The sequence below is a fragment of the Leiobunum rupestre genome, chromosome 1 (genome assembly GCF_980474605.1).
Source record: "Leiobunum rupestre chromosome 1, qqLeiRupe1.1.hap1, whole genome shotgun sequence".
Lineage (NCBI taxonomy): Eukaryota > Metazoa > Arthropoda > Arachnida > Opiliones > Sclerosomatidae > Leiobunum > Leiobunum rupestre.
This window is the reverse complement of record NC_143384.1, coordinates 77,364,710-77,389,404: the sequence shown is the minus strand read 5'-3', so window position 1 is coordinate 77,389,404 and position 24,695 is coordinate 77,364,710. Positions and strand designations below refer to the sequence as shown.

General features: G+C 32.3%; 1 protein-coding gene and 1 long non-coding RNA gene across 5 annotated transcripts; one reads left to right on the top strand and one right to left on the bottom strand.

The window, feature by feature from the left end:
• The first annotated feature begins 271 nt into the window (after positions 1-271).
• On the top strand, positions 272-3,244 carry LOC149966686 (uncharacterized). 4 transcript variants are annotated; one of them, XR_016480380.1, is made up of 3 exons: positions 272-290; positions 2,113-2,170; positions 2,914-3,244. It is a non-coding gene; the product is annotated as an uncharacterized LOC149966686 (long non-coding RNA). The 4 variants fall into 4 exon arrangements; XR_016480377.1 differs by lacking the exon at positions 272-290 and adding an exon at positions 382-457; XR_016480379.1 differs by lacking the exon at positions 272-290 and adding an exon at positions 1,535-2,021.
• Positions 3,245-5,087: 1,843 nt separating this feature from the next.
• LOC149966685 (lysosomal acid glucosylceramidase-like) lies at positions 5,088-13,530 on the bottom strand. Its single transcript, XM_090167574.1, has 9 exons — positions 13,399-13,530; positions 12,110-12,262; positions 11,909-12,042; positions 10,169-10,338; positions 9,857-10,100; positions 8,337-8,549; positions 7,351-7,514; positions 6,646-6,789; positions 5,088-5,259 (listed from the first exon to the last, which is right to left on the bottom strand). The coding sequence occupies exons 2-9, from the start codon at positions 12,147-12,149 to the stop codon at positions 5,088-5,090; spliced, it is 1,281 nt and encodes a 426-aa protein (XP_090023700.1). The 5' UTR covers positions 12,150-12,262; positions 13,399-13,530.
• Positions 13,531-24,695: the final 11,165 nt, after the last annotated feature.

The following is a 24,695-nucleotide window of genomic DNA, read 5'->3' as shown; positions in this document are numbered from 1 at the left end:
TAAATATAAATTGTGGCTGCCAGTGTCAGCTTTCAGCTTGTAGAAATTTAGATCTCGTGACTTGGTATAGACGGTTGTCCGAAGCCGAGTGCAACAACAGATGTTCAACTTCCCCAATCAACGCAAAACTGCCGCTGTCAATTTGCATATTTATAGTCAACTGTTAGGGCCGATTTGCCTTGAACATCATAGTCTAATAAAAGAATTAAAGTGTATTGTAGGACTAAGAATAGATTTATAATCCGTGATAAACTATATCGAATATTTGTTAACACGTAAAAATGAATTGAGTAAGTTTAAATTTATTATTCCTGTTAAATTATCTTAAATATTTTTAAAACGCATATTGTAAAAATGAATTAAGGTGTATTGTTGGAGCAAGCATGAATTTATAATCCGTGCTCGACTGAAAGTAGGAAATTCTATTTTCACATAAACGGAAGTTATGATGGGAATCGTGAGTGTTTTTTCGAAATATTAGCTACACCAGAAGTAAATGAACGGAGGTTATTGGAGAGTGCCAAAATTTTACAAGCCATTTTCCTTAACGTGGGGAGATGAAAATCTATCGGAATGCCTCCCCCTTCAGTTCCCACCAAATTTCACTAGGGAATTGTGGGTATCACATTAGATATACACATTATCAGCTACTAGTTATCACCTATGAAGGCGCGAAACTTGAATAGTAAATATGATATTAAATATGACTAAGTTCAAGGCTCGGGCTGGTTGAAAAATCCTAGTTTTCATGGTCGATTTTTCCCGGGAAATGGCAAGCGGATTTCGAGGACGCCCCTGCTTCACTTTTATGCTTAAAACTACGCTTTGCTATTTCCCTGGACTAAATGTTTCTTTTTGAAAACTCTAATACTTTTTAAAAGGGATCCTACTTTTTCCTACAAACGAAAATTTAAATTGTGGAAATTATAGGACTTATTATTTTAGCTTGCCCAACTTGTCACATTTCCAAGTGTGTTTTCATGGAAAAATTCGTAAAATTGTTTTCGAACCAACGATATTCTTACGTTTTCGATGATGCTCTACAAGTTTATCATTGTTAAAATTATTCCAGCACCTAGCGTTGGAAATCTAAGATTTCAAGAAACGTGAAAACCATTTCCGAAATCGAGTGTAAAAATTTAAAATGTCTAGAAAAAACAGTTTTTCGAGCAAAAAAAACCACACACTCTGTATATCACATAGATATTTGAATAACAACCACCTTACAATTTAGGCAATGGCATGAATTTCCAAGAAAATTAATTATATAAAATCTTAGTCCTACTCCCTCGAGAAAAAAACCCAAGCTTATTTTTCGCCAAAAGTATTAACAATTTCTAGTAAAAATCAATGTATAATTTGTATAAATTGGTTGCCAAATAGACAATTTCAATAGGTTAGAATATGTCACAGTACATTTTATTTTATAACCTTTTCAATAGCACAAGTAAGAATTTTTTTATTTTTGGATCCACTTAATGTTTCGTGTGAAATTTTGAATTTTTTCCTATAGAAATGTTATAAAGAGGCATACTTATTTATAATTATGTTACATTTAATAGTAATGAATGGCTTATATAAATAAATAGTTTGTTACAAAAATAGGAAACACAAATTTTTGAACAATCAGAGATGGAAGCATTTTCTCAGGGTTGATTCGCAGTAGTCCTATAGACGGTGTGCATTAAGCGCCGTATACTACAGGAGTTCCCAGAAATAACTGTTTGAACGTGCTATTGAGAACTGTGGGACTACACGAACTCGTAAACGGTTCAGATCCTCGTAAAATTGAAAACTGCTACTAACGATACCCGTACAGGAAGCTCGATTTTATTGAATCTACGCTTATATATTTTTTGGTTTTATGCTGCCTACGCAATAGGAAGAGACGCGAATTCCACTGAAAATATGAGAGATAGCTAAAATTACCATGAAAAGAATGACTTCCCTTCGAAATTTTTATGTCGAATATTTGTTAAAACGCACAATCTTATTAAGGATTTTGGGGTGGCATTGTTGGAGTAAGTAAAACTTTATAATCCATACGCTTAATTATATGGAATATTTGTTAAAACGTTTACTGTAAAAATTAATTCAGTTGTATTGTTGCAGTAAAAATTTTAAATTTGTGGTCAACTGAAATTAGCAAATGGAATCTATGATTAAAATGGTAAGTGTATTTTTATCGATACTAAACACATTTAAAAGACATATAAAAGCGAAAAACAGTTTTTTTAATTATTTGAGAAACTATTTTACTTTCTCCCATCTTTCTGGAGTAACCGGAATATTTTAAATTTTTATTAAACTATTTTAGTGTCGATTTTGGACAGAAATGAAGATCAGAAATGTCATTTATTTATTGTATATGATATTTCCATTATATTGCTGATGCGAATGCAATTGAAAGTAATACATCGGCAATGGAAACTTCGTCAATTTTTGAAAAGTGTAACATACAAGGTGTTACACTCAGCTGTAATTAATTATTCATTGAAACAACATTTGCGTTAGTATATAAATATGGACTATACTTTCATACATTGTTTGGTCAAACAGCCAATATGTTTTATCAGGAATCCATACCTCTACTTGGAATGCTTAACGCGGCAGATTTTCGTCTCGATGTGGCTGACGGTTTTTTTTTGACATCTTTATGTTAACTTAACAAACAACTACGTGAGAGGTCAGCTCGCGCAAATGGGATTTTTTATCTTGTAGGTGGGGCCAAAGCCGTTAGAGTGATCTTACCATTCGTGATACGGCAGTATAAGCATTCCAAGTAGATGTATGGATTCCTAGTTTTATTTATTGCGTGACGGTAATTTAAGCGCTATTCTTTTATTGTGGTCTTCACCCAAACCTAAATAGGAGCCATTTCAGTATCACTAATAGCTAATATATTCATGACAGCTCTTGCTCACCGCCTTCTTAACGTCATTGCTGGTCCTGTCGACGTACGGAGTTCCACTCCGTGATTTTGGTCCTGGTAAAATTATGTGGAAGCCTTTCGGAATTGGAATTGGCGGGACACTTGTGAACTGCACAGATCCGCGTAACATCGACAAATGCTTCGAATCAAATTATATTTAGATAAATATAGGTTGTAGAAATATAATTCTCCGGAAAATAAAACATTTTCTAAAGACGTAAATGAATCTTATCTTGGTGCTGGGCAAGGACGAAGGACCTAGCGAATTGTGTTTCTAATCAGAAATTATTGGCGTTCCATGGTATTAGAATAGCAGGTAAACAAATATTTAGAAGTCCATCCACTAACCTAAAACTTGTTCCATTGGTAAGTATCACATAATAATTTGTTTAACAAACCATCTTATAATTTAGGTACTGTCATGACTTACTTATAAATGCAATATATTCAAAGTGCTATTCAATAGTAAGAAAAACCAACTCTGTTTTTCGAATAATTTATTAACGATTTCTTATAAAAATCAGCGTATAAATTTGCATAAATAGACAATTTCAAATAGGTTTGCCTTATTATTCGCAATCTTTTAGCAATTGAGTTAAAAACGTTTATTGTAAAAACGTTGTGTTTTATTTTTAATTATTTGGTATAAATATATTAGGTTATATTTGAAATGTGTATATATGTAGTGTACTGCAAAAACGGCAGTCTCAAATAACATAGAGCATAAGATGTCAGAAAGATGAAGATATATCAGATGGTAAAACAGGGGTAGCAGTCTATAGGTGAGAAAGTAAATAATGTTGATATACATTTATCCTGGTTTACAATGCGTACCCTTTGTTACCATACATGATTTCTAACTTGCTTTTAAGACAAGAATATTTCGGAATAGGGGCTTCACGTACTTGTGAACGGTTCATTCTTCGTCACATGGAACACTGCATTCAAAGATACACGTACAGAAACTCGACTTCAGGTGAACTTACCTCGGTCACATGGGTTTTTCATGTTTTTCCTCGTTCCGTCTCCAGCTCAATTTTCTTAAGTTAACAAATTTGGGCTCGTCTAGGGCTCTTCTTACCTAAGCAATTCGTTTAGGATTCGTCTCAGACTAGGAGTCGGAATAAATATTAGGGGCACAGTACAAAAAATATACAATGATTTAGTACAAAATAAATGGCTGCGTGTTTTGGTAGTTTTTTTATGAGTAAAGGGGATTTTAAGTATCGATACATAAGCATTAATGCTTATAAAATAGACAGTTTACCATAATTATCTTCCAATTTTAGAAGCCGCAAAACATGATTTTTTATTTAGACAATAAATATTATTTGCTTAACCCGTAATACCTCATTCAAAAATAGCAATTGAAAACGGTATGAATGCCATTTTTAGAAAAGGCAGGATACACGTCAATGAAATTGCAAGCTTTAAGCCATTACCTTGTGTCCTACAGCATTTTAACCATTTCTGTAGTTTCGTCCATTCGCTTTTGGTTTCCCCTTCGTATACCCTGGTTTATCTCGTAAATACCAATACATAACCCTCTTCCTCCAAATTAAGAAACTAACTATTAGTTAGTTTCATAAAATCACGAGCCTCGGGTTAGTAACTAAATTCACTTTATGCTTTATAACGTAAAATTACATCTGCCGCTAACATTATACGGTTAATTTTTTTAACTACTCAGTCTCGTCTTAAAACCATTAAGGGTCTCGTCTCATAAATTAGACCATATATTTCTGGGTTTCGGCTCGTGCTCAAAATGGTCTACGTTTTTTCGAATGGTCTCACCCGAGGCTCGTGATTTTATGAACTTTAGACGGGCTCAAAAATTAACTCGAATATTTAAGTACTCGGTCTCAAACTCACAAATTGGCTCAAAATTAAGACGAGCCCTACAGTTATGCTTGTGTGGACAGTTTTATAATTATAAAGTATTAATTTTTGAAAATCAATAAAACACATTCTTAGGAGCTCAACCATTCACTTCAAATTTACCTTCTGTTCGTGATAAATACCATCCTTATTTTTCACATAAATTATTAAAGATTTCGATGGAATAATTAGTAAAGAAAATAATGTTTCTATAAAAATTATATTTATATTTTCAAATGAGTATACATGTTCGCGTAAGATACGTTGGCGATTTTAGCTATGAAAAATTTTTACTAAGATTGTGAACGGAAAATTCGCGATTGTATGGATATAGTCTGCAGGTTTTCTTGTACCACCAAATGTATGTTTGGATAGTCTTTGCCGGTATTTCGTTGGTAATAGCACCCAGTCTTTCATCTTCGATGTTCAAATACACAGGAAATTGGTTTCTGAAATTTAGTTCAGGTAAACGTTTTGGTACCTTACGAAAATGATCGAATTTATATCCAAAATTGGGCAGATACAAATTTGACTTTGGTCCAAATTTTCAAATCAATATATGGTATATTTGATTCAATTACGATGTATTAATTTCACCTTTAATCCAATTGGATCACAATTATTTGATCCAAACTATGTGTCTTGATTCCAGTTGAATTAAAACTTTACCAATATAGCTAGTCATTTTTGTAAGGGGTATAAGTTTTATAATTTTGAAGTGTCATAATTTAACTAATCGTTAAACTTCGCTATCTACTTCGTAGTGGAGGCAGAGGCCACCTGATTGTTTTAGACCAAATTAGTTATAGCCTCGTCTCGTGTCCCTACCAGCGGGCCCCCAGGCTTAAGCTCACTTCGCGTATTTGTTATTCCAAAGACCAGTAGAGTACTATGGCTCTCGTTTATGCCCTTTTGGGGAGCTGTATTACCTCTATAGCAAAACGCTTAAGTGACGTCTGAGTTTATCAGTTCACCACCATGTTTGATAACAGTAATTATGCATTGTTGTCAAACTGAAAAAACCCCCACCTTTTACCATATAATAGACTAAACGAACCCTGGTAATGGCTGGTATGTAACCTCAGGGTTCTTGCCCTAGGACCAATAAAAAAGGAACTCGTGTGGTTCTAAAAACTTACATAACTATTTAAAGTTTCTGTATCTATATGATTTCCATCAAAAAATATATAATATCTACCACCCTGTACCACTTGCCACATGATTTATCAGCTAGGCTAATACCCAAGGCACCACCTTAGGCCTAAGTCATCAAGTGACTTTTAAAGAGTCCGAGAGGCCTTGGAAATTAGAAGGCCATAAAACATTAGTCCAGAAAAGCGATATTTTACGGCACAACCAACGTAACGTTTTGTGTCTCTTTCTGGGACTAAAAAATAATGCTATACATGCGCTTCTTCTTTCTGCTGTTGAATATGAAGATGGCGCTTTGTATGCGTACGTCCAGGGTAAATGCAGAAGGTGAAATCTAGAAAGCAACGATCGCCTCTAACAGAATGACTCATTTTGAACAAACGGCACCTTTTGTCTTTCTAGTGAGTCTACTTGGAAAACGTGAGCTAAGCGCAGGTCACAGCTAAGCTTTTTCTTTTTTCTAACCTAAACTTAAGTTAAATTAAATTAGGATTATGATTGGTGACCAAAAACAGATACATATTTGTCACCAATGCCTAACGCTGGTACATTTTTGTAATTTTATTACTTTGAGGGGGCGCTAATATTTTCTTCGCCTATGGGCAGCAAGCAAACGTCTAAAAACACTTAGCTGATTAGTGCTTAGTATTATTAAATGCCATCTTGTAGTAAAAAACTCTTACTTATTTAAGGCAACTAAAACGTACGCTCCGTCTGGTCTCTTGAATGCCACGTAATCGATAGTAGTCTTTGAACTGAATCTGTTCAAGTACTTGGATTGCACTGTCGTAGCATCGATTCGGACTGATTTTCTTGGAATGAATTTGCTGAAATTAAAATCAATTTCTGGGTGATTATATTAACTTAAGTTAGGTAAGTTAATATCAAAAACAAATATAAAACTGCAAGTCCGTCTTGAATAATATCAAAGTACGATTACAAAAATAGTAGCACAAATACATTTTCTTTGTAGTGGGTTCATGTTATTCCAAATTGCTTCCGAAATTAATGAACCTGGAATATCTGCATTTTTTAAATTCTATTGCTTCTCTAGAGAACAGAATATTATTTAATTATCTTTATTTTCAGTAATTCTGCCTGTTTAGATTTATACCGATTAATTCCATTTAAAAGCATTTCGATCAAAAATTAAAAGACTATTACCTTTAAAACAAATTGAGTATTTAAATATAGCATTATCATGTTCCTATCAAACATTATTTTTCCAAAATCATAAGAGTAATTTTCAATTATTTTTGTGTTGTATTTTATTACACGGTATTCTATTAATTGCGGTTGAAAATAAAACATTGAAATATTGATATAATTAATAATCTGTTAAACTGTAAATTTACTAAAAGAATTATAATTTATATTGTGAAACTAACCTGAAATGAGCTAACACGTAGTACATTGGTTGCTTGTAATATTCTTGCTTCTCGGTATCGACTATGATCGGAGCGTCAACGAAATTTGACACCCAGTTGGGACCTCCATGAGGATTAAGTGCCAGGTTCCAGTCAACCCAAGCCGCCGTCCAGTGGTTCAAGTCCTTTCAATTGTCAGTAAAATAATGTTTGGTATGAAAATAAAATCACGACACTTATTTCCGAATGATGGCGCCAGGGTTAGGCCAGGTAGATCCATGATCTCACCGCCAATCCAATGAAAGGGTCCGAAAATTAACAGTTAGGAAAAACATTTGCTCGCTACATTATAAATACCTTAAAATGCTACTGAAATTTACAACATAGAAATTGTAATTTTTGGTACGGAACACCAATTGCTAATGCTTCATTCCAGATATTAAGTAGGGCTGAGGGGACAGAAACTTATGAAATCTGGTTTCCGGAAATCTAGAAATTTACAATAAATCCAGGATAAATATTGGAAATACAGGAGAAATATGGAAAATACCGAATAAATATTGGAAATCTAAAGAAATAAAAGGAAATATTTTCGATATTTCAGGAAAACTTGAAATAAATGATAAATATTAGAAATCTAGAGAAATTCAAAGAAATATTGGAAATCTAGAGAAATTCAAAGAAATATTGGAAATCTAGAGAAATAAACGGAAATATTTTCGATATTTCTGGAAATCTGGAAATATTTGGAAATAATTATGAAATATCGGAAATATTTAAGAAATAAACGGATTTTTTTTGATATTTCTGGAAATCTGGAAATATTAGGAAATATTTAAGACATATCGGAAATATTTAAGAAATATATGTAAATCAGAAATCTGTTGTACAATTTTTTTCTAAGTGGATACCCCCTCGAGTAGGGCCCAAAAACCTTTCTAAGTGTTCTGTGGACTGACCTTACCAAAATATCCTGGCGCCAAAACTGATGACAAACATTGTAATACCTCGATAATATCTATGGCGTATTCTTCGCCTCTTGACCAACTGCCCAAAGCCACTTTAGGAATGTTCCAGGGCATGGCACCGGCGCAGGCTTCACTGGCGAACAGGAACTTCTTGTGAACTACATCCAACAGTTTAGGAGGAGCTATTATATTACCGTACCAATGGAATGCGACACCAGATACGTATTTGTTTACAGCCGCGTCTGACAGAACCTAAAATATCAAACAGATATAGTCTTTGTTTCATTCCACTAATGCCCCCATTTCCCCTCAGTATGTCCGCCATTCTCTATTACCTACTAGTGATGGTAGTAGTAGGTACTTATTTTGGCTTAATGTCATCATACTTATACAGTGTTTAACCTTTAGAGTATGAAAATATGTGATGGAAAGCACATGAAAATTGCTTTAATACCAGCTTTGTAATTCCAAAATCGGACTATTACTTAAAATGTTAACTAGCCTAGTTTAGCGGGTCAAGTGATTTTTTTCGGTTATTGAGATATTAATGCTAAAACTTTTTCCCTGTTCAGTTATATTTTAGCAAACCAATTTATACCACGGACTATATTTAGAAAAATATACAGGGTGTTTGAAAAGTTTATGCCAAAAATTTAAGGAGTTGTAGGGGTGAGTTGAGAGGTATGCCTTTTTTTCTTATTTTCCTACTATGAGTTAAAAGAGCACCAGAGAGCTTCAAAGTGTGGCCTACTAGCCCCTGGAAGCAGGCTGCAACAAGCACAAAAGCAGCAGGGAAATGCGAACATTGAGGTTTGGGTTCGTGAGATAGGTAAAAAAGGACTTGGTAAACATATCGAGGTAACCAGCGTAAAAAAGTAAACTTTAACAGTATTTAAAGTCGTGATGGACCGCGATTTCTGATAACTTTCAAACTGCAACAATGGAGTTCACTGCGGAAAAACTGGTGGATAGTCATTTCGTGTATGTACTAGTGGATGGCAATGCTTTGGCTGCTCAACGTCTCTACCAGGAGAGGTATTCGAACCGGCGCATCTTCGATTACGTGAGACAGGCACATTCTTTGTACGTTACTTAATTTTATACTTGAACTTCTCCGCGTTCGTTACAAACGTATTGTTCGTTTTACAGAACAGGAACGAAGTAGGTCAACCCCGGGTTGTCTGCAATGTTCAGTTGGTTTTGTGCTTGTTGCGGCATACTTCCAGTGGCTAGTGGGCCACACTTTGAAGCTCTCTGGCGTTCTTTTAACTCATCGTAGGAAAATAGGAAAAAATAGGCCATTCCTTAAAATTTTGGCATAACCTTTTGAAACACCCTGTATAACACATGGGCTAACTTAGCTAAGAACAAAAAAAATGCCTTTTGGGTGGTGATTTAGAAAAAACAAAATTAGTATTTTCTTTTGATAACTAGACTCTATTAAACTAGTATACAATCATGATAGCAAAGTTACTGGTAAACGCTTTGTTGAAAGGGTGTCCCCTAATGTCTATCAATACATACAAATTTAAACTTATTGTCTTAGCAGTCATCATTACCTTATCCGCCCATTTGGGCAAGAAAATCCTCTGATCGTCTAATATCATTAACTTAATTTTGTCGGGTCCGTATCCTGATTTGGACAAAGCTGGACCCAGATTCTTGGCTATGAAATCCCGTTGCGTTTTTGCTGCGAATCCCAAACTCTGGAATGGGAAGTTCTTGATGAGACCATCGCTTGGTTCGTTTTGGGCGGTTAGGCCCCAAATGGAGATATTCTGCGCTTCGTAGTTTTGAATAAACCTAAAGATAATTTCCACAATAATTCATATATATTTATGCATATTGTTTAATTTTAAAAACTAGCGTACTTGACGAAGTAATTGGCCCACGTGTCGTAGTACTTTCCGCCCACATCCCCCTTCAGTGTTCCTCCGGTCATGTTGTTGTTGGTTTTCATCCCAGCCGGGGAGCTCCATGGACTTCCAAAGAATAAGATCGGAACAGCCGAGGAGTTTTTCGCGCGTTGTATATAAGGTATCTAAGGGTATTACAGAATTATTAATGTTAAAAAGGCATTAGGCATTATTTAAACTACTTAATTACCAGATTGTAATTAATAATAATAATAATAATAATAATATTAATAATAATAATAATCAGCTAGTCTAATACCCAAGGCACCACCTTAGGCCTAAGTCATCAAGCGTCTTTTAAAGCCATTAATTCAGGTGGCCGGGTTACAATGCGTAGGAGGGTGGTGGCAAGCCCTTCATGCCACGCGAACCAACAGCTCCCTACACTAACTATATTACTGTTATTTCCACTAGGGCTTCTAACGGTGATCTGGTATCTGTTGCTTTCCAAGATTAACTGTATTATTTTTATTCCGATACCTTTAGCGGATAACATTTTTTTACTCTACTGGCAGTACGCGGATACGCTTTGCGCTTGTCTGACAAACCTTAATGGCAAACCTTTAAATTGTATCTTTAATACGCGATAACTGTGGATATACTATTTTAGTGTATCTTTATATTGGCTCGCCATACCAAAATTTTAAAGTATTAAAAAAAATTAACCAGATATCTAAAGGTATACAACATTAAGACCGATATCCACGCGCTTATCTGGTCTCGTCGGTTACCGAAACGAAATAAAAAACCCGATAGCTGCAGGTCAGATAAAAAAAGGATACAAGTAGCCAGAGAAATCAGGTTGTTTATCGGTAATAAAGTTGATATGAGATACAGTAATCAGGTTGCCTTATTCAGACAATCGTTAGAAGCCCTAATTTCCACTTTGGTAGAATTACTACGTTGAGACGATTTATGGCGTTGCTCCCAATACCAATCACGCTTGAAATGTAAGCAACTTACCCTTAAAAACGAAAGTAGCTTCATATCTCATTGGTTCCCTAGAACTGACGTCTTTCAACGCGATTGAAGCACACGCCGTTGACGTTTTACCCCCCCCCCCCTCGTGCCGTGGATAATTCGACCATGATACCCCGGGATGGTCTCAACATAGTCATTCTTTCGGCATAAATAAATCTATTATTGTTACTACATTTGTTATTTTCTTAATAGTAATAATTCGACCATGATGCCCTGGGATGGTCTCAACTTAGTCATTCTCTAGGTATAAATAAATCTATAATTGTTACTACATTTGTTATTTTCTTAATAATAATCATTCATCCTTGATGCCCTGGGATGGTCGCAACATAGTCATTCTCTAGGCATAAATAAATCTATTATTGTTACTACATTTGTTTTTTTTTCTTAAAAGTAATAATTCGACCATGATACCCTCGGATGGTCTCAACATAGTCATTCTCTAGGCGTAAATACATATATTATTGTTACTACATTTGTTATTTTCTTAATAGTAATAATTCGACCATGATGCCCCGGGATGGTCTCTACATAGTCATTCTCTAGGCGTAAATACATCTATTATTGTTACTACATGTGTTATTTTCCTAATAATAATAATTCAACCTTGATGCCCCGGGATGGTCTCAACATAGTCATTCATAGTAAGTAGAAAGTCCCTAGGCATAAATAAATATATTATTGATACTACATTTGTTATTTTCTTAAACCTACTTTGTATTTGAAATCTTCACTGGCTAGTTTAAAATGTTTAAGTTCAAAGTCGTTCTCAACATCGGCGTAGGAATATTGGTGGGTGGAGAAATCGCAGCTGGCCATTGGAATGCGTCCAATGTTGTACTCTAAGCCTGCGAGTTGTACAAATTTGAATTTTAGTTTCAAATTTTATTTTAGTAATGATGGAAGCAACTGTACCCTGAGGGGAGTAATAGTCATCGATGAAGCTCTTCTGCATGGCAGTTGGTAGGCCAGCCACGTTTATTCCGGCTGCATCTGTAAAGGCTCCACCAAACCCGATGATTTCCTGATATTCCTTACTGCCGTTGACTGTTATAGTAACTATCGGTGCTGCGGTGGAAAGGATAGTTTAGTTCAATTATTCAAACGAAAATCTACAATTTTCTATGCTACGTCTTCTTTGTTAAGAACTGTAACTGAGGGGCTAACTAGGGCCGTGTAGAGACATTTCGAGCCCCTTCTAACCGAAATTTTGCTGGTGAAGGGCAAGCCGAGTGGCCCCTATCGTACCGAACCCTTAAAGGGCAAACTTTCCAGCGCTTTTTTCGCTAGTCCCTGAGTAATTTGCCTCCCCCTCCCCATCTGCACGGTCCAGGGGCTAACAGCTTCGAAAAAATTCACAGGTTTGTGATTTCGAAATATGCAAAAAAAAATTATTTATATGTTTTTAAGGATATCTTTATTCTTCCGATATTTCTCAATATTTCGAAAAAATTTCAAATATTTACAATATTTCCGATATTTCTCAGGGAAATATGGAAAATAGTCTGCTAGATTTCCAATATCTCCCTTGCTTTGTTATTTTTTCTATATTTCACTGGGTTTTCCGAAATTTCCAGTATTTCACAGGGTTTTCTAAAATTTCTAATATTTCCTGGGAAAACGAAATTTCTAATATTTCCTCTGATTTTCGAAATTTCTAATATCTCCTCTGATTTCCGAAATTTCTAAAATTTCATTTGATTTCCGAAATTTCTAAAATTTCATTTGATTTCCGAAATTTCTAATATTTCCTCTGATTTCCGAAATTTCTAATATTTCCTCTGATTTCCGAAATTTCTAATATCTCCTCTGATTTCCGAAATTTCTAATATCTCCTCTGATTTCCGAAATTTCTAATATCTCCTCTGATTTCCGAAATTTCTAATATCTCCTCTGATTTCCGAAATTTCTAATATCTCCTCTGATTTCCGAAATTTCTAATATCTCCTCTGATTTCCGAAATTTCTAATATTTCCTCTGATATCGTAAATTTCCTATATTTGCAGATTTGTGGATTTCCAGAAATAATTATATCGCTTCTTAAATAGCAGATTTCTTAAGAGCCTATGACTTTTTAACACATTAAATTTTGATTTATTACGACTATATTTTAATCTTTTCAAATATTATTGGAAGATAATTTACCAATTTACGCGGTATAAATCGATAGTTTGACAAGGCTTAAGATATTAGAACTAATTCACTGTGAAAAGGTCGAGCGCCGTAACCGATGTCATTGAATGACCTCTTCTTGCTAGTACCGAATTTCAAAGTTCGGTCTCGGAAACGTCTACCACCTCGACTGCTCTCATAGACCTTCGCCGATCCCAGTCGGGTTGGTTAGATCAGGGCCGGCTCAAGAAATATTTTTCACCCGGGCAAGGGGGATTTTTTGGCGCCCTTCTTATTTTGAGACTAAATAAATTATAAATTTACCGTTTTCCTAACAATAAATAATCCCTTTAATCCCTTTCTAAATACTTTGTTAAAACGTATTTAATACCTTCTTTATGGTACAGGGTCATTTTACATGGAGCTTGAAACACTAGGTAAGGTGGCAAGACTAGTATACCTTAAGTACTTTAATTATAATGTCCATACTGAATAGTATCACGGTTAATATGTGAAATAAAAGAATTAGGTTTACGAAGAACCCGTGAGTTAAAGATAAAAATAATCCCTGGATATTTTTATTTTTAACTCACGGGTTGTTCTTAGTAAACTTAATTCTTTTATTCATTACATTAATTGCTTTAACAACTTAATTAAGAAACTTTTTACGGGTTTTTTTAAGGCCTACACTTATGAACTTTTTAAAAGCTGTCGCTTGCTTTTCTACTTTAACGGCTTCTCTTAATTTACTTTTTTTTTATAAAAAGAACCAGAATGCTTCTATTTCTCGGACATCTTAATTCAATTCAACGTGACTCTAATTAATATCTATCTAACAAAAACTATTTAACTGAAAGTAATAAATGGCTTTCTGCGCGTGCGCGTAAAATAGAAGAGACTAACGGTAACCACGGACACACGACAGATTAAATCGTACCGATAGGCTGCTTAAGAACTAGCCATCGAAAACGATTTAAATGCATTTTAGAATATTAAATGCAGGTTCATAATAGTCTAAGAAACAAATAGAATTCTTGAAAATGGCCTGCTAGTTTATTTATCATAAAGCTGGATAAATGGACAACGAAATAGCAAGCAAGTACATAGAAGTACTGTATTACTTTGGGCTTCCTTCTATTCTTGTGGCCCTAAATTGATTAGAGTGTGCAATAACTGGTGGGTTTACCGCGGAGTCGGGGTCCGGCTCTTGTAACCCATAAGGGCGGTGGCGCACTGGGAGATGTTAGCTCTGATCAAATGGTCCTATCTCCACCTCCGACTTCGGCCAGGTTTGGCTGGAAACTGAGCTTCGACTCAGGCTAACGGAGAGGGTCCGTGTAAACTAGCCGCCTCGGCGGATTGGGTAGCCTGCTGTGGGGTGGCCGGCCTCCGTGTGAGGGCACGTTGGTCCTGTTTCCCGGCCTTATGGAGTCACACCGCGATCTCCGTGGCCAGCTGTGCCGGGTTATGTGGACCGCTGTGTCCCGTCGTTCCCCTTTAGGAGCTCTCTACAAAGGGTATGACTCTTTACCTACGTAGGTAGGGTGTCGGAAGGAGTTGCTATAGCATCCACTCTTACTCGCACGGCTGTGTGCGAAGTGAGAATTGGTCCACCCATTGCTGCACCTTCTGCTGGGTTGAGTGGCTTGCGTCAAAGGTCCGACCATAAGTAGTAGGTACTACTACCCTAGGGGCTATCGACTTCCCGTAATCGGTGTACACCCTAACTGTAATGATACGTCTACCACCTCGACTGCTCTCATAGACCTTCGCCGATCCCAGTCGGGTTGGTTAGATCAGGGCCGGCTCAAGAAATATTTTTCACCCGGGCAAGGGGGATTTTTTGGCGCCCTTCTTATTTTGAGACTAAATAAATTATAAATTTACCGTTTTCCTAACAATAAATAATCCCTTTAATCCCTTTCTAAATACTTTGTTAAAACGTATTTAATACCTTCTTTATGGTACAGGGTCATTTTACATGGAGCTTGAAACACTAGGTAAGGTGGCAAGACTAGTATACCTTAAGTACTTTAATTATAATGTCCATACTGAATAGTATCACGGTTAATATGTGAAATAAAAGAATTAGGTTTACGAAGAACCCGTGAGTTAAAGATAAAAATAATCCCTGGATATTTTTATTTTTAACTCACGGGTTGTTCTTAGTAAACTTAATTCTTTTATTCATTACATTAATTGCTTTAACAACTTAATTAAGAAACTTTTTACGGGTTTTTTTAAGGCCTACACTTATGAACTTTTTAAAAGCTGTCGCTTGCTTTTCTACTTTAACGGCTTCTCTTAATTTACTTTTTTTTTATAAAAAGAACCAGAATGCTTCTATTTCTCGGACATCTTAATTCAATTCAACGTGACTCTAATTAATATCTATCTAACAAAAACTATTTAACTGAAAGTAATAAATGGCTTTCTGCGCGTGCGCGTAAAATAGAAGAGACTAACGGTAACCACGGACACACGACAGATTAAATCGTACCGATAGGCTGCTTAAGAACTAGCCATCGAAAACGATTTAAATGCATTTTAGAATATTAAATGCAGGTTCATAATAGTCTAAGAAACAAATAGAATTCTTGAAAATGGCCTGCTAGTTTATTTATCATAAAGCTGGATAAATGGACAACGAAATAGCAAGCAAGTACATAGAAGTACTGTATTACTTTGGGCTTCCTTCTATTCTTGTGGCCCTAAATTGATTAGAGTGTGCAATAACTGGTGGGTTTACCGCGGAGTCGGGGTCCGGCTCTTGTAACCCATAAGGGCGGTGGCGCACTGGGAGATGTTAGCTCTGATCAAATGGTCCTATCTCCACCTCCGACTTCGGCCAGGTTTGGCTGGAAACTGAGCTTCGACTCAGGCTAACGGAGAGGGTCCGTGTAAGCTAGCCGCCTCGGCGGATTGGGTAGCCTGCTGTGGGGTGGCCGGCCTCCGTGTGAGGGCACGTTGGTCCTGTTTCCCGGCCTTATGGAGTCACACCGCGATCTCCGTGGCCAGCTGTGCCGGGTTATGTGGACCGCTGTGTCCCGTCGTTCCCCTTTAGGAGCTCTCTACAAAGGGTATGACTCTTTACCTACGTAGGTAGGGTGTCGGAAGGAGTTGCTATAGCATCCACTCTTACTCGCACGGCTGTGTGCGAAGTGAGAATTGGTCCACCCATTGCTGCACCTTCTGCTGGGTTGAGTGGCTTGCGTCAAAGGTCCGACCATAAGTAGTAGGTACTACTACCCTAGGGGCTATCGACTTCCCGTAATCGGTGTACACCCTAACTGTAATGATTACGTATTTTTCTGTAATCTTTTGTACTTATTTTTAATCCCGTTATCATTTGTAATCTTCGTACTCATCTGTAATCACCGTAATCATTATGAAATAACGCGTACTCATCTGTAATCACGTGTAATCATCTGTAAAGTGCGTAATCATCTGTAAAGTGCGTAATCATCTGTAATCACGCTTATTCATTGGAATTATCCTGTACTCAATTACTCATCTGTAACAATTTTAAAGTTTTGGGTTGCCTGTGTACTCATCGTAATCATTATCTTCTCATCATAATCATTCTGTACTCATCGTAATCATTCTGTACTCATCGTAATCATCTGAACTCATTAATGATTACGTAATCGGTATACAGGCAAATTCTTACTGGCTAGCCCCACGCTACTACCCATGCTAGATTTGTCACCTGTCCGGGCTTGGAGACGCTGGCGTAGGGCACTATGATGATAGTCCTCCGGTGGTATGCCCCCTGTTGCTAGGTACACCGGGCTAAAAATTCTGACACACTTCTATTCTTGTAGTATCGCCCAACCACTTTTTCTTCTTCATATTATATACCCTGGTTTATAATGAAAATCCCAGGAAAATGCTTTATCCGTCAGAACTATGGACCGTAATATTATGGTTTATTTACTATTTTAAAATAAATAGTCGCAAAAAAAAAACGATCATCGACGATGTTGGACATTTTGGTTGGGAAAACGGTTTGTATTTCTAATTAGCTCAAGATTTTTAAATTATGTTATGCTTTCTTTAAAAATTTTATAAACAAATCCAATTCTTGGTGTAAACTAAAAAGGCGCACAACTCAATTTTGGCGCCCCTCTCAAAACGGCGCCCCGGGCAGTTGCCCGGGTTGCCCGGCCCTTAAGCCGCCCCTGGGTTAGATGGCGTCAAAAGTGTCGCAGTAGGTCACGTTGCAAACGCAAACTACGCTGTATCCTGCGTACTTTCGTGATGCGCATGGCTGCGACGAGGCTTTGTTTCAATAAAACAAGAGCGAAAAGGAAAACAATATGGTTTAAATAGGTGTTTTCATAAAATCCCTATCAAATAACAGCCTAGGAGGTGATATATTCTAGGAAGGGACATGTCACGGTCTGTAGTTTTTGGTTTTTATTGATTTTTCGGAAAACTCGTTTGCCAGCTTGGTGACCTTCATTCATGCGAGTCGCACCGAAGTCTTTAGAACTGGAACGTACTGAACTGAACTCCCATTAAAGACTGAGTGTAGAGGTCGGGGATGGTTAACTTTTATTCAATAAATAAATCTCTCAAAATTATTCGTAAAACGTTTTGATCAAGTAATTTATATTTCTGTATTATCCGATTAATTTTTTGATAAATTTGTAAAATTAATCGGAAAAAAGACGTTTTTTTCGATAAAAACCATAAATTTTACGAATAATACATGTTTTTTAATCATTTTCCCAAATATTAACCGGTAAATTTCTTTGTTTACATTTTTTTCCCGAAAAAATCAATTTAAACATGGATAATGATTAACCGTTACCGACCTCTAACTGAGTGGCAATTTTTGTCGGGGGGGGGGGTTGCAACATAGCTATATTTTATGAATACACCTATTGAATGTATTGCTCTGAACAGAGGCGTAGGAACGTTTTTCAGTTTGGGGGGTACATTGCGAGCGAAGCGATCCTCACATGCCGAGCGAGCGAGGTGCTCCACAATATATGATATTATGAAAGTGGACAAATATTTGGAAATTTTACTTCAATTTGACCAAAAACTATAATGAAGAGTCTTCATTATAATTCTTGGTCTGCTCAGCCAATAGCGGCGAAACTTCTACCTACACTCTGAATGAGTCCTTATAAACGACAAATGAACCAAGTTGAATTTGAATTCGCTCTGACTTTGTTGTTAAAAGTTTTAAAGAACAAATTTATCTTCTTCATAATAGTTGTAAAACAAAAATTCTAAATATTGCAGGGGGGGACAAACACATGTGCTGTCCCTAGTAGAAAATTTAGGAGGTGACCTTTTTTTTAATAATAATCAGCTAGGCTAATACCCAAGGCACCACCTTAGGCCTAAGTCATCATGTGACTTTTGAAGCCCTTAATTCAGGTGGCCGGGTTACAATGCGTAGGAGGGTGGTGGCAAGCCCTGCATGCCACGAGATCGAGCCAACAGCTCCCTACACTAACTATTACCGTTAACCTAAAGACGTTTTTATGGAAGGGGGAACCGAAGAGCTCGGGGGAAACTATAAATCAGTGGGGAGAGAACTTGTAAACTCAAACCCAGAAGGAGTTGTTCCGAGTTTTCACCCACCTTTGAAGTGTGAATGTCTGGAGAGATCGAGTAGACACGTAAGTGTCTGTCTTTCATATAACTTTCATTTGTTCAAGTTTTAAAGGGAATATAACCTTTGGTATTTCTGTCGGGATAGTCGCGTTTAATCGATTTCAAATTTCGAAATTCATTTGGCGTAATAAAAAAATAATTGGGTTTTTATGTCTTAATTTCATGATCTAACAGTTTCATATGTCCGAATGTTTTGTCTTCGCTGTAAAAGTTTAAATTTTAACTATTTTTCAAAAAAATAGTTTTAATTGTTTTCAGTAAGGAAGATTCTAATACTTTAAGTATTACGAGGATAGGTTAGTTTAGGTTAGGTTACCTTTGGTTTGGTTAGATTACTTTAGGTGAGTTTACAATATGTAAGGTTACGGTAGGATTGGTTACGTTACGTTACGATTTGTAAGGTTACGTTAGGATTTGTAAAGTTATTTTACTTTTGGTTATTTTAGGATTGGTTAGGTTACGTTACGATTTGTTAGGTTACTTTTGGTTACGTTAGGTAACGGTTTGTTAGGTTAATTTAAGTAAAGGTACGTTAAAATTCGTTAAGTTGCTTTAGGTTAGGTTACGTTGGGGTTTGTTAGGTTACTTTAGGGTTTTACCTCTCCGAGGGGACAAAGTCCTCTAGGAGGGGTTATACAATCACCGTGTCTGTCCGTCTGTGTGTCTGTCTGTCTGTCTGTCCTGAGAACGCGTTCCCAGTTTCCGAGCAAATTTTAATCATTGCGTACGCAGTTTCTCGAAGGGTTGGCAAAACCACCGTGTGACGGTGAGCGTTAACGGATTGATTTGCGGTTGGGTTTGGTTTGGTTTGGATGGTCTTTTTTTCGTCCACGCTCACCGACGCGACAGTTTTAACTCAGTTTGATTGGATATTTCGTGATTGTAATGTTTATGTGTAGGTTTTGAATGTTGAGTTCGTGTTATGACGGTTGTGGATGTTGAGTTTGTTGTGTTTGTGTTATGATGGTTGTGGATGTTGAGTCGGTTGTGTTTGTACGGGCGTTTTTTCTCCAACTTCTTCTTAATGACTTTGGGACGGACCGAGTGCTGAGTGTTATGCAACCTCTCAACGTCCAATGGCAGGGTTTCCACCAATTGTACACGGTATTCGTCTTAGTATCAATTTGTGATTTCCTGGCGCCGGCCGGGAATCGATTCCGGGTCTGCCTCGTGCAAGAGATTTACTCTAACCACTCAACCCCCAACGCTTGTTAAGTTACGGTGTTTTTCTAAAAAACAGCTTTGTCGAATGTCCTTTACAAAGTTATAACGTTAGGTACTATAATTTATTCTACATCATTTTAAATATTTATAAATTATATTAATCTTATATTTAATTAAATATTTATAAATTATATTAATCTTATATTTAATTAAATATTTATAAATTATATTAATCTTATATTTAATTAAATATTTATAAATTATATTAATCTTATATTTAATTAAATATTTATAAATTATATTAATCTTATATTTAATTAAATATTTATAAATTATATTAATCTTTTATTTAATTAAATATTTATAAATTATATTAATCTTTTATTTAATTAAATATTTATAAATTATATTAATCTTATATTTAATTAAATATTTATAAATTATATTAATCTTATATTTAATGAAATATTTATAAATTATATTAATCTTATATTTAACAAAATATTTATAAATTATATTAATCTTATATTTAATGAAATATTTATAAATTATATTAATTAAATATTTATAAATTATATTAATAAAATATTTATAAATTATATTAATAAAATATTTATAAATTATATTAATAAAATATTTATAAATTATATTAATTAAATATTTATAAATTATATTAATTAAATATTTATAAATTATATTAATTAAATATTTATAAATTATATTAATTAAATATTTATAAATTATATTAATTAAATATTTATAAATTATATTAATTAAATATTTATAAATTATATTAATTTAATATTTATAAATTATATTAATTAAATATTTATAAATTATATTAATTTAATATTTATAAATTATATTAATTAAATATTTATAAATTTTATTAATTAAATATTTATAAATTATATTAATTAAATATTTATAAATTATATTAATTAAATATTAATAAATTATATTAATTAAATAGTTATAAATTATACTAATAAAATATTAATAAATTATATTAATTAAATATTTATATATTATATTAATTAAATATTTATAAATTATATTAATTAAATATTTATAAATTATTTTAATTAAATATTTATAAATTATATTAATCTTATATTTATAAATTATATTAATTAAATATTTATAAATTATATTAATTAAATATTTATAAATTATATAATTAAATATTTATAAATTATATTAATTAAATATTTATAAACTATATTAATTAAATATTTATAAATTATATTAATTAAATATTTATAAATTATATTAATTAAATATTTATAAATTATATTAATTAAATATTTATAAATTATATTAATATAATATTTATAAATTATATTAATTAAATATTTATAAATTATATTAATTAAATATTTATAAATTATATTAATATAATATTTAGAAATTATATTAATTGAATATTTATAAATTATATTAATAAAATATTTATAAATTATATTAATAAAATATTTATAAATTATATTAATTAAATATTTATAAATTATATTAATTAAATATTTATAAATTATATTAATTAAATATTTATAAATTATATTAATTAAATATTTATAAATTATATTAATTTAATATTTATAAATTATATTAATTAAATATTTATAAATTATATTAATTTAATATTTATAAATTATATTAATTAAATATTTATAAATTATAGTAGTTAAATATTTATAAATTATATTAATTAAATATTTATAAATTTTATTAATTAAATATTTATAAATTATATTAATTAAATATTTATAAATTATATTAATTAAATATTAATAAATTATATTAATTAAATAGTTATAAATTATACTAATAAAATATTAATAAATTATATTAATTAAATATTTATATATTATATTAATTAAATATTTATAAATTATATTAATTAAATATTTATAAATTATTTTAATTAAATATTTATAAATTATATTAATCTTATATTTATAAATTATATTAATTAAATATTTATAAATTATATTAATTAAATATTTATAAATTATATAATTAAATATTTATAAATTATATTAATTAAATATTTATAAACTATATTAATTAAATATTTATAAATTATATTAATTAAATATTTATAAATTATATTAATTAAATATTTATAAATTATATTAATTAAATATTTATAAATTATATTAATATAATATTTATAAATTATATTAATTAAATATTTATAAATTATATTAATTAAATATTTATAAATTATATTAATATAATATTTAGAAATTATATTAATTGAATATTTATAAATTATATTAATAAAATATTTATTAATTATATTAATAAAATATTTATAAATTATATTAATTAAATATTTATAAATTATATTAATAAAATATTTATAAATTATATTAATAAAATATTTATAAATTATATTAATAAAATATTTATAAATTATATTAATTAAATATTTATAAATTATATTAATTAAATATTTATAAATTATATTAATTAAATATTTATAAATTATATTATTTTAATATTTATAAATTATATTAATTAAATATTTATAAATTTTATTAATTAAATATTTATAAATTATTTTAATTAAATATTTATAAATTATATTAATTAAATATTTATAAATTATATTAATTAAATATTTATAAATTATATTAATTAAATATTTATAAATTTTATTAATTAAATATTTATAAATTATTTTAATTAAATATTTATAAATTATATTAATTAAATATTTATAAATTATATTAATTAAATATTTATAAATTATATTAATTAAATATTTATAAATTATATAAATTAAATATTTATAAATTATATTAATTAAATATTTATAAATTATATAAATTAAATATTTATAAATTATATTAATTAAATATTTATAAATTATATAAATTAAATATTTATAAATTATATTAATCTTATATTTAATTAAATATTTAAGTATTTTAACGTAAAATTTGATCGTGATCAGGAATTGAACTTCCTTAGGGAAAATGTTAAAGTAAAGGAACCAGTATGATAAGGCGGGTTTTGTTACTAAACGGATGAATACAATATCTGTGGAAATTTTTTATTGAACTTTGTTTTTTAATTTTTATTTCGTCGGGAATTGAACCGGGAGCGCCATTTTAGGACTTTGATTCGTTGCCGCTGTGTCATTGATTCCTTTTACGTTGTGTTATAAATCTGTAATATATTATTCAATGACGTTGTTAAACTCTTTAATTGTCAGTAAGTTTATTTTTTTCGGATACTCGTTTTTTAATATAATATGTATCTAGGTTTTAGGCAAAAGAAGGGTCGTATGTTTTTTTTTCTGATCGAGATAATGTTTTTTTTTGTCTATTCTTTGATCTTATATTTTTATCTTTGGTTTTTATTTCATTGCCTCACATAGGTGGTAATGAAATTTTCTAGATGGTCACGCCGCCGCCGCCGCTCCCAGCTGTAAGACCCATTTTGGGGCAGGAAGGGAAAAGGGGGCCCACAAGGGAGGATTTTTAAAAAACCGTCGTGAACGAGATACGAACTCACGACCCTAAGCTTCCAGAACTGACGACTCAACAGTCTCCGCCATCCTCTAGTTCATAATATTGTTTTAAAACTTCTAGTCTAGAATTGTTGTAGATTGGAAGGCCTAATTGATAGGTGGCGCGAAGTGACAACTTGACCGCGCGAAATTTAAATCCCATATAATATGCTGCGTTATTTAAAAAACTTCTAATGTAAAATTGTTATAGATTGGAAGACCTAATTGATAGATGGCGATGCTTACAACGTATGACCGAAAGAAACAAATAAGTGTAACACTTATTGGAGTAATACCAGAGAGTGTAAAGATTATAAGAGGCGTCTCTTCCTATTCCCGTAACGTTAAAATTTCGTACAAGATTTTGAGAGCGCGCGCCTATAGGAGAGGTTACGATACTATCCGACACACGATGTCGCTACTGGAAAATTTTTAAATTTTGTAAACATCCGGAAAGTTTTTCATCAGTCATGGCTGTTAAACATAGTTGAATTATGCTAATTTAAAATTAATAAAATTCAATTCCATGAAAAATAAAGAAACGTAAGTACAAGAAAGCGGACTATTTATAATATTTTGATACTAAAATAATTATTTGTTTGATTAACCAAGGAAATTCATTGGAAATTTTATGAAATGGCCGAGGCTTAACGAGAACAGAGCGTTATAAATTAAAAAATACGAGGAAACATTGAAGTTGGTAAAATGAGATTAATGTTGTATTTTTAACAGTTTCCTATCTAATCTTTTCTGGGTTTTCATGTATTCATGGTTGAGATCTTGTTTTTTAAGGGAACTATGTATGCAGAATTCTATGAAAAAAGATATCATGTTTTGGTATGCAGTTGCACATGGAGAATCTTCATTAGCTTTAAAATATTTATTGTCAATTCTTTGAATGATGAATCTCTCCAAACGTCCTTTAATATTTGTCATGTGCGATAAAAGCTTAAAACTGGTGTCAAATACTTCATTTGTCTCCGTTACAAATTTGAAGAAACTATCAGTTGGTACGATGAGGCTGCTGAGCAGCTGATTGAAGAATTCTTTGCTGTTTTGAAAGTAAAAGAG

What these genes read in the sequence shown, in the direction of transcription:
- LOC149966685 (XM_090167574.1), bottom strand. Translation starts at nt 12,149, where the DNA reads ATGCAGAAGAGCTTCATCGATGACTATTACTCCCCTCAGG. An exon ending in TGACTATTACTCCCCTCAGG is followed by an intron (nt 12,043 to 12,109) that starts GTACAGTTGCTT and finishes TACAACTCGCAG; the next exon opens with GCTTAGAGTACAACATTGGA. An exon ending in GTGAAGATTTCAAATACAAA is followed by an intron (nt 10,339 to 11,908) that starts GTAGGTTTAAGA and finishes TAATACCCTTAG; the next exon opens with ATACCTTATATACAACGCGC.